Source organism: Aspergillus japonicus (assembly GCF_003184785.1).
Source record: "Aspergillus japonicus CBS 114.51 unplaced genomic scaffold BO86scaffold_32, whole genome shotgun sequence".
Lineage (NCBI taxonomy): Eukaryota > Fungi > Ascomycota > Eurotiomycetes > Eurotiales > Aspergillaceae > Aspergillus > Aspergillus japonicus.
This window is the reverse complement of record NW_020291669.1, coordinates 22960-35763: the sequence shown is the minus strand read 5'-3', so window position 1 is coordinate 35763 and position 12804 is coordinate 22960. Positions and strand designations below refer to the sequence as shown.

At 52.3% G+C, this 12804-nt stretch overlaps 4 protein-coding genes across 4 annotated transcripts; 2 read left to right on the top strand and 2 right to left on the bottom strand.

The window, feature by feature from the left end:
* The first annotated feature begins 531 nt into the window (after window positions 1–531).
* On the top strand, window positions 532–2529 carry BO86DRAFT_121797 (wax synthase family protein). The gene is made up of 3 exons (XM_025666017.1): window positions 532–562; window positions 659–1546; window positions 1685–2529. The coding sequence occupies exons 2-3, from the start codon at window positions 840–842 to the stop codon at window positions 2316–2318; spliced, it is 1341 nt and encodes a 446-aa protein (XP_025526575.1). The 5' UTR covers window positions 532–562; window positions 659–839; the 3' UTR covers window positions 2319–2529.
* A 210-nt stretch (window positions 2530–2739) lies between these two features.
* Window positions 2740–5517, bottom strand: BO86DRAFT_419801 (uncharacterized protein; the record flags this gene model as incomplete). The annotated part of the gene is made up of 4 exons (XM_025675151.1): window positions 2740–2999; window positions 3090–4094; window positions 4272–5256; window positions 5299–5517. The coding sequence occupies 4 exons, from the start codon at window positions 5515–5517 to the stop codon at window positions 2740–2742; spliced, it is 2469 nt and encodes an 822-aa protein (XP_025526574.1).
* Window positions 5518–10044: 4527 nt separating this feature from the next.
* BO86DRAFT_121756 (uncharacterized protein) lies at window positions 10045–11012 on the top strand. Its single transcript, XM_025666016.1, has 2 exons — window positions 10045–10759; window positions 10822–11012. The coding sequence occupies exon 1, from the start codon at window positions 10234–10236 to the stop codon at window positions 10729–10731; it is 498 nt and encodes a 165-aa protein (XP_025526573.1). The 5' UTR covers window positions 10045–10233; the 3' UTR covers window positions 10732–10759; window positions 10822–11012.
* On the bottom strand, window positions 10850–12499 carry BO86DRAFT_364262 (kinase-like protein). The gene has a single exon (XM_025670004.1). It carries the CDS (start codon window positions 12173–12175, stop codon window positions 11231–11233), a length of 945 nt encoding a protein of 314 aa, XP_025526572.1. The 5' UTR covers window positions 12176–12499; the 3' UTR covers window positions 10850–11230.
* Window positions 12500–12804: the final 305 nt, after the last annotated feature.

Sequence of the window (12804 nt, the reverse complement as noted above, 5' to 3'; positions counted from 1 at the left end):
CGTGCTCCGTAGCTGATTATGCCACGAAGCTTAGGCTACCTAGTCGGATTAGTTTTCTTTGGTAGGAGGTGAGGTAAGGCGGGAGAATCGATGGCAAATGAACGTTCGGGGCAAAATCGACCCGAGTAACGTCGGGGTGAAGATAGCCCGAGCAGTCACCTGCCTCCAGCTGAGCTCCTTTCCTCGTCTCGTCTCGTCTCGAGAAAAGCCTCCTCTTCACCAACCACTGATAGGGCTGTCTGCACCAGGAGAGAGGTCCGCCCCATGCAGCCAAAGCACTCACTCTGAGCTCCATGCATCTACCGTGGCACAAGAACATGGATACACAATGGCATGACTCTCATCCAGTCATGAAGCGAGGCTTCATCTAGACTGATCTGCACTAGAGGCTGGAATCTCTTTCTCCAATTCTTAGCTCACCTTACATGATCCATGTGAGCTTTGTTATCGCGATCAGCTGTTCCTGCGTCAGATCCAGTTCCCATCAGCCCGAATCCGGATTATCCTCAAGACTAGAACAGGGACGATGGAATTGCCTGACACCAGGGTCGTGGACACCGAGGTAAGGTAGCACACAAAAAGCATCAATCTCAGGGGTTCCCTGTTTCTTGTCATCCTATTGGACTTTTGCTGCTGCTGTGAACTGACAAGCTGACAGTGTCTGCTTGGGTTGCTACTTCCTCGTGTCGCACAGTTCCCTGCATTGAAACCCCAAACGGCAACAGTCGCAAAATGCTTGTCCTTCGAGCAAGGGAACAAGCTAGAAATATCATGCCCCGGGCGTATTCGAGAGCCTGGCTTGCACCAAGGCTGATCAGAGTCCAGGCAACCGACCCAAAATGGCGATCTCACCAGATCTTTGCTGCGCCGTCGTCATGGCCCTGCAGAATCTGATCATGATCACACTGCTCACTCGGACACCCAAGGGCTCCTTCATGCGATGGATCTGCTTTCCCTCAATGGTCTACCTGGCCTACCTCGAGGGGGTGCTCAATAACCTAAGCGCGGCGACTTTTATGTTCAAGATGCGAACCGGCGGCCACTCCTTCACTTTCCTCATCCAACTGATAAATCTCCTTTATATCACCGACGTCGACCTTACCACACTGCCCAACCGGTCCAAGGCCGCCTTCCAGCTCCTGCTCACCATCCGGGGCATCGGCACCCCATGGCAGCCCAAGAACATCCCTCCCTTCCCCGCCGTAATGCAAACCAACCCTCCTCCCGGCCGCACGCAGTACGTCGTCCGCCAGCTCGCCATCATCATCTGGCAGGGTCTCTTCCTCCGTCTCCTTGCGCATCCGCGTCTCCACCCGGACCCATCGTTCTACAACCGCGGACGGGAGTTCTCCTATCGACTGGACCAATGGCCCGGCCGGTTGGCCTGCACCTACATTGTCGGGTTGATCCCTTCCTACCTGTTCCTGGATATGATGTACCGCGGCGCGGCCATTCTCTTCGTCGGCTCGGGCGACCATTCTGTATCTCAGTGGCCGCCCTTATTCGGGAGTCTTGCGGATTCCTACACGTGCCGTGGTTTCTGGGGGTATGTCTCTTTCCTATCCGACACCCACAACCTACACCCACACCTTTCCCCTCTGCTCTGACCTTGACCCCTCCTCCTTGTCCTTTGCAGACACAAACCCGAGCATAGACTCGTATCTAACCCTGGCCACCCTCTCAGCAAATTCTGGCACCAATACCTCCGCTGGCCCTTCAGCAGTTTCTCCACCTGCGTCACGACCCGCATTCTCAAATTATCAAGACCCTCCCTCGTCGAGCGCTACCTCAACGTCTTCATCGTCTTCAGTCTCTCCATGATCATGCACATGATCGGTGATATCGTCGCCGGCGTCGAGGGCGGGGCGCACTTCGGCACGGCCCTGTTCTTCCTGTCGCAGATCGTCGCCATCATGTTCGAGGATACGGTGCAGTATGTGTGGCGTACAACGGTTGCGCAGCGGTCTCGCCGTCCGCGCGGACCCGCCCATACTGGACCCGAAGCTAATCAGAAGCAGAAGAATGGAGGTGTGAATGCTGATGCTGATGCTGCTGTCCCCGCTGCTATCACCCGGGATGCTGCGGCTGTCTCCCCGCTCTGGCAGCGCTGCGTCGGCTTCGTCTGGGTGGTGCTCTGGATCGCGGTTTCGTGGTCCTGGTGGTATTATCCCATTATCCGGACCATGATCAAACATGGAGACCTGTCGGCGACGTCGAGTGGCAAGGATGTGGTCCCGGGCTGGGAGCTGCCAATGGTGGTGGGCTTGGTGGCCGGGGGTGCGGTTTTGCTTCGGGTCGTGTTCAAGGCCGAGCCGTGATTGTGAGTGCAGGTGTGGGATTGGCTGGGGTTCAGGGTCATGGGAAAGTGGCCGGCGAAGAGTACCATGGAGATGGATCTATCAGTTTCAGTTGAAGCCAGTGGCCGTCATTTCGCTTATTGTAGCTACGTCACGCCGACAGGCAGACCAAATTGGACGATCTTCGTTTCATTCTTGGAGATGTTCTCAGTGGCACGGTTTCATACTGCATATGAACTACAAGATTTAAGGGAAATCACTGCAACACAGAACTTATGTTAAGAACCAGAGCCAGTACTCATTCCATTCATTAAACCCTCCCAATTTGAAAATGCATGCTCGAAGAAGGATAAAAGACAGACGAAAGAAAATCTCGGTCACCACCCAGAACACCCCCGCACCATCCCAAATAAAACCTGCATGACTCACCCATCCACACGGTTCACAAATAATTATACCACAGCTCGCGTTGCAACTCCTCCAACCGCCGCAGCCCACCAGACACCCGACCCAACGCATCAGTCAAGAAAGCACTCCGCGTGGCGCCGGGCCGAGGCGCCGACCACGTCGTCCAGCCGCGCGACATGGCGCGCTGGAACGTCGTCTCGGCATGGGTATCCGGGCCCAAGGGGGCGAGCTCGACGACCGCCTCCGGGCCCAGGGTCATCAGGTAATAGATCCACTCGTGCAGCATGATCATGCCTTGATTGCGTTTGTCGGAGTCAGGGGGAGGAGGGGGAGAGGACGAGGCGCTGCCGCTGCCGTCGTCGTCGCCGTCGTCGCTACTAATACTAGCGTTGGCGAAGACGCCGAAGCGGCGGGCACGCTCGGTCTCGCCGCGCAGGAAGCCGAACATGTACTTCAGACAGGTCCAGACCTCGTCCATGTCCTGCATGTCGGTCACGGAGAGGCCGCCGGGGGTATTGGTGTTGTTGTTGCCCTCGCCAAAGCCCGGGGGCGGGTCGAACAGGATGCTGCAGACGTCGTTGGGGTCCGGGCAGGGCTGGAACGGGGAGCGCACTTCGCCGCGCAGCCAGCTGACCTGGCCGTCGATGTCGTGATCGCGGCCCGTCTGCATGCCGAACAGGTGGCAGAAGGTCCAGACGCGCCAGATCGCGTTGTCGATCTTGCGGGCCGCGGGGCTGGCCGGCCGCGACAGGGCCGTGTACGAGGCCGAGCGCATCACGGCCCGGCAGTGGGTCATCATCAGGCCCTTCAGCGTGGCGAGCGTGCGGTGGTCGCGGGTGTAGTGGCGGTAGTAGATCGCGGCCGTGAAGGGCTCTTCCTCCGAGGACGATTCCTGCGAGTTGATGTCGCTCATCTGGCGGTGCTCCCAGGCGGCGGGGGATTTGAGGCGGATGGTGTTCTGCATCAGGGGCAGTTCGTGACGCTTGAAGACTTGGTAAGTGGCGCGGTTGACCTGGGCGAAGGCGAAGAGATCGTCCAGATCGTCGATCTGGAGGAGGATTTGCAGGGTCATTTCTTCTAGGCCGGGCTTGGTCAGACTCCAGCGGGTCGGTGGGAATGCTTTGCTTAAGTCGTCCTCAATCTCCGCCATCATCTTGGTGTAGCGTGGGTAGATGCTGGAGGTGTCCGATCGATTTTCGCCGAGGTTGAAAAAGTGTATTGATGGACCGTCGTCCTGCATCGTGGCGTCATCTTCGTAGCCAACATACTCCCAAGCGTCTTCGTCCTCGGCGCCGGTCTTGCGGGTCTTGGAGGTAGGGGCGGGTGAAGCAGGGGTAGGGGGAGGATGGGTCTGAGAGAAGGGTAGTGGAGGTAGAGGACTGGTAGGCGCTGGCGACGGAGGGGGAACAGAATGGGAGTAAGTATGGGTGTTCAAGTGAGGAGGAGGGGGAAGAGCTGGTGAGCTGGGAGGAGGATAAGAATGGGAATGACTGTGAACGTTGAGGCGGGAAGAATCTGGAAAGAAAGAAGGACTGAGCTGCAGAGGTGCAGGAGATGCACAGCGACTTGGTGGTGCTGGTGGCGCAACGTCCAAGCCGAGAAGAGGGTCATTTTGGACTCTTAAGAAGAGGGACCGGAGAAACTTTTGGTTCGCTTCGGCTTGAAGAATCGCGTCCATTGAATACCCATCCTCCAAGAGACTGGCAAGCACATTCTTCATGCGGCTGACCGCATCTTGATATCGCTCTTCGTCCTGTTTCTCAACATTTTGCATCCAATCATGCTGCTGGTCTCCTGACTCTTGTGACTGTTGCGGATTCGTGGACATCCGAACGATGATGGATGCTCTCCGGTCATTCTGAGACTTGGGTTTCTTCAAATTTGAAGATGAAGCTTTAGTGGTGAGAACGCGTCGCACTCCCGCTTTGAGTGTTCGCCATATGGGCTTCTCTTCGCCGTCGTCTTTAGCGGATAGCCTTTGCTCCGATGACTTCTTTGATGGTTGCTTTGAGGGCCCGTCCGAACGGTTTTGAGCTGGTGCGCTAGTATTCGGGCTGTACGGAGGAAAGAGGCCCTTTTCAGAATGGTATGGAGGAAAAAGGCCTGTGGTAGATGAAGCGTCAACGTGCTGTGGCCATGAAGGTTCGTTCGGAAATGCGTCCAATGCCGCAGCGGCGGCCAAGGAGAATTCTGGGTTAAGTGAACGTTGATCGTTAGGTTGCGGCGTGAAAGACCGAGGAGTCAACGGCTGGGGGGTCATTGGTCGGCCCGTCGGAAGCTGAGGGGTCATGGGCCGAGTGTTCAACGGCTGGGGAGTCATAGGTCGCATGTTTAATGGTTGCGGAGTCATCGGCCTGGCCAGTGACGGCTGAGGGGTCATGGGGCGAGGGTTCAGAGGCTGGGGGGTTACTGATCGAGGAGTAAGAGGTTGAGGTGCCATTGATGGCTGTGGCGTTGTCGATCGCGATGGCATAGACCTTGGAGTCATAGGTCTAGGTGTCTGCGGTCGCGAGCTGTAGAGCGGCAGAGACTCTCCAACAGGCGAGCCTGACTGGTATGGGGCATGGATATGTTTCTCTTGTGGGTTGGGAACCGGGGGAAGCGGCTTGTTATACTTCCATTCGGTCGTGGAGGAAGAGCTCATCGTGGGACTCGATCGCGATGTGTATGAAGGACATGGACTGAGCGGTGGTCGATCATACATGCCAGCTCTGGGAATGCTCAGACTCGGCACGGCCAAGCGGTCGGAAGTATCCCAGTTCGTCTCCAATCCTGCCAGAAGAAGCTTGTTGTCAATGTGCTTGGTAGGCATCTTGTTGTGTTGAGTTTGCCCTGCCACGTCGTCGATGTGATCTTCGAGTATATCATTCGGGAGGAAGTATAACGTCGATCGTGATCCGAGACTGTCGGAAGACTTTGAAGCGTAGGGGTTACCGTAGGGCGTGTGGCCAAGAGAAATAGGGATCTCTGAGTACTGCGGTGGGTAAGGGTCCTGTCTATAGTGAGGCATAGCAGGTAGGGCCATGGTGTAGGATCGCCACCCAAGAATTCAGGAGGACCAAAAACAAATAGGCTATATTAAATTGACGGGGACCTGCAGGAGGTGATATACGTCGCCTCCCCCAGACGGGATCCCTCGCCAGAGCCGAATCCGCCCAGTACGCAATCCTTGTTCTCAGCTTTCTCCCATCTCAGCACAGATCTTGGGTCCGTAATGTTTGGACAGGGGCTACAAGTTCCACGGGAGCCATAGAAGCTGGTAAGCCAAGTAATCTAGTACCTGGCTATGACTCGGCGGGAACGATCAACTGACCGGCTGGGATCCAGGCACCGCGAATAGCGAACAAATTGCATCATGACAGGCCGCCTGTCCTTGTTGAACGGGTATGCGCTATGAGAGAATGTGGCAGTGAGCTCGAGAAAGGGAGCATCGCAGTCTCTGAGCTCTCCTGGCGGGCCTGAAGAGACTAGTTCGTCATGGCGTTGGGGCCAAATCGTGTCAGAGTCTGCAAGGCACTCCGTTAAACAACACAACTGGAAGCAATTAGCAAAAGAACATGTTAGATGCAGACTGTCATACCTTTGACTTGATATTTGAGCTCATGTCCATAATTCAATTGATGATGGAAGACGGTTGTCTGGCGATCGGAAACAAAGGGGAGGTTGTCAGAAAGAGGAAGGGAAGAAACGAGGGAAGTTGCTGCTGTTGCGCATCTCCGCCTGCTCCCCCGACACAATCCTTCTAACAACACAACTTTCGCCCCCAGACCTCGTTCGCATCCAATTTCCCATCCAACTGATTCCGAAAAATCCAACAATACTTGCGAAGTTTCTACGAGCATCGCCATGTGGCAATGATCCACCAAAGATGGTGTCTGAAACTGTGTCTGACGTCAGATACTCCTTCCAGAAGCACTCGCGGGGGCTGAAAGTCCCCCTAAGCCGCTCACCTTGGCCACGATATATCGGCCTTATGAGTTTTCGGCCTGTTCAGACCGGTTCGTGCGGCGTGTACTCTCAAGATTCAGGTTATATTACGGAGAGCTTATCATGAAAAACAGATTGTACCCTAACTAAATGGGAAAGAGGTCTGGTTGTCATGAAGTGACACAGTCTTTACGGCCTCGATGATGCAAATATAGCATACTTTTAGTGGTATCTGGCATCATGGAAGAAAGTAAAAGAGTACAGCCCTTCAATTCGAACGCTCCAGGTGCTGATTATACTGGTGGTCAACTCTACAGGGTCTCCAGGCAGAACAAACAGCAGAGTGGATATCTACCACATGGTTGCAACGAGGGTACCCCACTTACAGAATCTTCCCATCTCGTGGCACATATATGATCGGCAGTCGAATGATCTCTGCTTCGAGGTGTTGTCGAATGGCCCCCAACGGGCGATCACGAAAAGTGTTATTGCGCCTTGCACCACGCCCACATGTCTCAGGGAGCCTGAAGCCTGAGCTCGTTGCATGGACAGTCTACCTGAAACGCGGTAGCATAGAGTGTTACGGCTTATGGGGTGCTCAGACGTATCCTCACAAAGAGGCCCCTCTGCCAGAGCGGTCTGAATCTCAATCTGTCAGCGTACAAGCAGGGAGATCATTCTGGGCGAATGGTGAGATTCATAGCGAACATTCCTGGACCAAAGCAATAATATTGTCTATATACTTAAGCCACGTCTATGGTTCATGGGCTCTCGCGACTGTATATCTTCGAGACTTGATTGTGCTCGTTACCCATGCTTGTGGAACAAGCACGGCTGCCTTGATGTTGGCGAGTATTGTCTGTTTTGTTTGTGTGACCGGGGCACAGTTCATCTCCTGTCTGCCCAAATGCGATTCATTGTTGGTATGCAACGTTTCGCGAAGATTAAACACTGAGGCAGCCACCAACTATAACCAAACAAGGTGCTGCTATTGGACACATCGTCTAGCAGCGAAGATGGGGTTGATACTATGTAGTGACTACAATCGAGCCTTCTTATATCTTGAGATGAAGGCACTCTGCATTTGTGACGTATACATATGCTCACACAACTGGGAACTGTGCCATGATCAGTGGATGGTGTGCTTTAAGGGTGAAGTCCTGGGGAAGAGGTCGCATGGGAGCTAGCCGGGAGATCATTTGCATGTGGGCCAATTCTGCAATGAGAGAGGCTCCTCATGAAAGCAGTAAAGTTGACTAATAGCATTATGCTGAATCTCTGATGACATTCACATGTATGAAATACTTATTGGCGACTATACAAGATTGAGAGGAGGAAGTAAGGGCCCAAGAGCCATGCATTTCACAGTATAGGCACGGTGCAAGCATGCATGCCATGGCTCTGAGGTGGATACCCTATTATTAACTTGAGTTCACCTCAGCTACCTCCAGGCTATCATCCAGCTCTACCTCAGATGACCTGATTTCCATGATTGGAAGTTCCTCCCCGTCCCACTGACTCATCCGCCTGCGCATTCAATCAAGCTGGCTTCCACCTCTCCTGGCCCTTCTCTCCATTCCAAATGTTACCAGCGCAATGACTTCCGAATGGACAGAATTCTTCTTCCAAGGCTGTGAGCCGCACATGACTTCATGATGCAATCAGCCTCTTCGCGATCCGCAGGACTTCAAGAATTCCAATGCGAGGATGCCTGGGAAATGGGACGACGATTGCGTGATGATATGCCGGGGCTGCATAGCATCATGGTGTTAGAATTAGAGGTGGACGGTGTAGCCAATCTGGTGGCAAAAACAGTATGTTGATACAATAAAAAGTACACAAACGTGGCTGTGCTGATCGGGGATAGACCTTTGGAAAGGAGTATTTCGAGTTGATCCATCAACTCGACCCTTTTGACGAGAGTCGAGCTTACGAACACATTCTCCTCAATTGCCCGTCCTCCAGGCTATCCTATTTTCCAACATATCATGGAGTAATACTAGACCTGACACGGGAGAAATATCCATTGACCGGCTGGAACGTCTTACCGCGTTGCATGATATCGGAATCCTTCACCGTGACATCTGTGACGAGCATTTTCGTATCCCCGATGATTTCTATGATACCGTTCTTTATGATTTCTCTCACTCGTACATAATCAGTTCTCCATAGCCATACGTCAAACGACCCAGACCCTTGCTAGCACTGATTCAACTCGAACAAATCCACGTTTTAAGCACTGTGCTCAGCCGGTTGGTCTCGCTTCGACCCTGGTGTCAATATGTGCTAATAGGTAGATAGTGCGAGGAGGTCAGAATTTCGCACTTACATGGCCGCGACACTGAGTCTAGACCCAACAATTGGTTCTGAACTTCTGCTCCCAGGAGCTCGAAAATGCACGGAACGATCTAGAACTAAGTTTCATATACTTGCACAGCTTGCCTACTACCATTCAACATGGATAGCGTACGCTCATTTGTGCAATGTACCTAGTATCAATATCACTCCTTGTCCCATTTATGCAGGCATTCTGACAGAGATTGCCGCCACGAAGTTAGAAAGGCTACATTTCTCTGCTCGCGAACCAAACACGAGGTGTCCAAGGCAGCTATTAGACCTGCATCGCTGAATCAAGTGATGAATTTTGAGTGTCTGGGTACAGTACCCATCGAGAGGCATTCCTCAAAAGCTACCTCGTAGTGAACAGAATCTCGTGTGAGATCCCCCTTTCTTTGAGTTCTATTCTTACTATATCTTCTTCTCAAATGAGTGCTATTTTTGTTGTTGGGGTGTTCTTTTTTTTTCATGTGTCATTCCACTACAATGTTCACCCAAACTTACTCCATACTTAGTGAGGGAGAAATATCTGTAACAACCTCGAAACAAAGCTAGCCTAACCTTATGCTTTCTGTAATTCAGACCACACAACTACACCACTCTACATGCACAAACTGCCTGCTTATGCCGTGGCGGGATTCCCTGGTGCACTTCCCATATTCCAGGTCAAGGCATGAGACGGACTATAAATACAGCTTGGTGCAGGGTTGGTTTTGGCGTGGCGGCTAAGTTAACCTATCCTATGGTGTGCAGTGCTGCTTCGACTGACCGCCGAGTCATCAGCATCATGTGTGAGATCGTATCGGACGTCCCTAATTTTTCCTGCTTCTCCGCCAATGAGGACCCTAAGCGAGGCAGCTCCCCTCAAGAAACGAAACTAGCACGGCCCGTCTCTATCAGGCTTTGACGCTTTTTGACCGATCCTTCTGAACACGAAGTAGGATTGGGTTCCCGCTCTTGTAGTGCTGGATTTTTCGAAACAGCTCAATTGGATGTCATCGGATGCCGCGACTCCCTGTGGTGAGATTTATACGGCTAACGCAGACACACTCGTCCAGACACTCTGGAGAAGTAAAATGCAAGTTGATACAGTGTGTCCACAAAGAGATATCCTTCTCGGCGCTCAAAGTGTGACGAGCTATAAATCGAACTTGTGATCCAGTCGTCCCAGGCCGACCTTTCCAGCAGATATAAGTGTTCAACACGTTACTCTTCAATTGCTATAGTATTACACTATTTCCGAGTCAAACCCCCTTGCTTTACAATGTCTTCGTCAGACCTGAAGGTTAATGGCCTCTACATCCTCTTATTCATCCGGAGTCATCCGCCTGTTTCCAATAATTTCCATTGGGGTCTCTACTTTCACCGCAACCCCGACACTGGAGGAACCAAATATCACATCAAACAGCAAGGCAGTGGCTGGATTGCTGCCCATGGACCTACTGCCGGCGTCTTCAAGTCTTTCCTTCTCGTGGGACTTTTCAGGATAGCTGATATTCCCGCGGGATTGGAAAGCCACCTGGACAAGACCATGAAAGCTTACGACAACCGCCTGAATTCGCCTGGAATCACCTGTCGTGTCTGGGTCCTCTGGGTCTTGGCTCTCCTACAAAAGCCAATATCTGGAAAAGTGATCCTTAGATGTGACAATCTGCACAGTCTCGAAGCCGAGGCTAAAGACTGGGGCAACGCCAATGCGGCTGGTGCAGCGAGGAATGATCAGCCAAGGCCATTGGCAACTTCTACTCTATGTGGGCTTTGAATGCGGGTCATTCTTTCATTATTTTATGGTATGGCGGGACATCTCCTCTTCTTTACGGGAAGAGCAGTGGCTAACAGTTTCCTGTCAAAGCTGGACAGGCTGCAACGGTCCGAAGAGAATACCGCCCGTTGGGTCGGACTTCATGCGTTCTGGTGCACATCGAGTAGGCATTGTACTTGGTGGACATAGTTTCGAATCCTTGGATTGAACTTGGATCTTCCCGGTAACTGAGCCGAAACCTAAATCCTCGTCTCACTATTGTCCGGGTTGTCCCTGTTGGATTAAAGCCAAGATGGACCGGGAGTGTGTACACGAGCTAGAACTTGAGACTAGCATCGGCAATGAATCGATATCACAGTTCTTCTTCGACCTACTGGGGCTGTGAGGCATAAGCAGCGACACACGGGGCAGCTCTTCGACGCGAGAGTTTGATAACCTCAAGATACTAATCTCACGCTGAAAGTAAGATGGAATGAAAGTGTGGAAACAAGCGGATTGTTCACCAGTAATAAGAGGCACTAGTCAAACAAGTCAATGCCCTTTCACAATCCAATTCCCGCATGAAAGACTTTCCACCGAGTTCAACCACGAAATGGTACCACCAGAAGTCCTCCGGCGTGAATCTCAACGCTGTTGTGTATTCCCAATACTCAGGATACCAGCCTGCTGATTCCCAGTCTAGAAAGCCTGTGATGCGTCCCCCATGGACCATGATATTGTGGTGTTTCAAATCCCCGTGTGTAAAGACAATGCGATGGGGTAGTCCGTCCATTTTCCTAGCTCGATTCATCGCCTGGCGATAAGCCTCCTCGGACGAAAATCCGCCCGCCCAAGCAGGTTCTATCAAATAGTTGTTGAGTTCTTGCTCTGACTTGAATGGGCCGGCCAGGTGACTGGGGACCCGGACACTTCTAACCGGCGTTCCTACGATCGAGCAGATTTTGCTTTCGCCCCAAGGATTTTCCCAATTCCTTATACACGTCAAATATCGATCCAGCTGTCGAGCCACCGCCTCTTTCTCTTCGTCGCTTAGCGTATTGTAAATCTGACCCAGTTCCTTGCCCGGAACCCGCGTCATCAGGATTGAAACCGGCGCATGCGGACTGTCGGCATGCTCTCCGTAGCAGATAACCTTGGGCACAGGTAGGCCGGCTTGCCTGGCGACTTGCATGGCCAAAACCTCCTCAAGCCGAGTCCCATCCGACCATTTGAGGATGAGCCCGAACGGAAGCTGGGCGATCTGATTATCGTAGGCGACCCCGACCCAGCTGCAATATGATTGGGAAAACCGTCGGAGGTATGTATGGATGATGCCCCAGGATCGACGGACACGTGGGTGAGTTACGCGAGGAATCGGTGGTAGTTGGTCGCTGAGAACTGTCGCCCTATGATCAGACCATATGAAATTTGGGAGTAGCAGGCGCGGAACTAGCCACTGCAGCATTTTGACTATATATTGCAGTCTGTCAGTGTGATGGCTACTAGAGGAATGTGTATTCAAAAGCCTGGGACCTTGGTTCTCGACCTGAGTTCATTGCTGGTATTTGTCTAGACAATGTCAACATGTCACGTGTGGAGGGGCGGTGTGACATATAGTTGCACAGGCAGTCTACGTTACCTATACCACCGGCATTGGTATTGGAGATACTTATATCTCTATCATGTTTGAAAAGGTCTAACACCGGTCGTATTATATCCGTAGATCTAAAGACGGTGTCAACGTTGCCTATAATTGTAGCTTCAATTAAGTAACCAAGGCTGTATCAGCTATCGATGGCTGTCATATCCGTTTATGCTCAATTGAGCTAGCGACTACGGAAAAGGTACCCTCTTGTTCCAAATCTACACGCACAAAGTGCCCATGGGCTTGCCTCGGATCGATCGATCATCAGAGCAGTTGACATCAACCTCCAGGTTAGCGCGATCGAAGTCACGGCGTTCATCGAGGATCAACTGGCGATAGAGTAACGCAAGCAATGACACCCATTGACGTCACATCTACGCCAGCCTTGGCAATCAATCATATCTGATAAATACAGACCATCTCCTGCAGCTCCCTCACCTTCCTCTAAT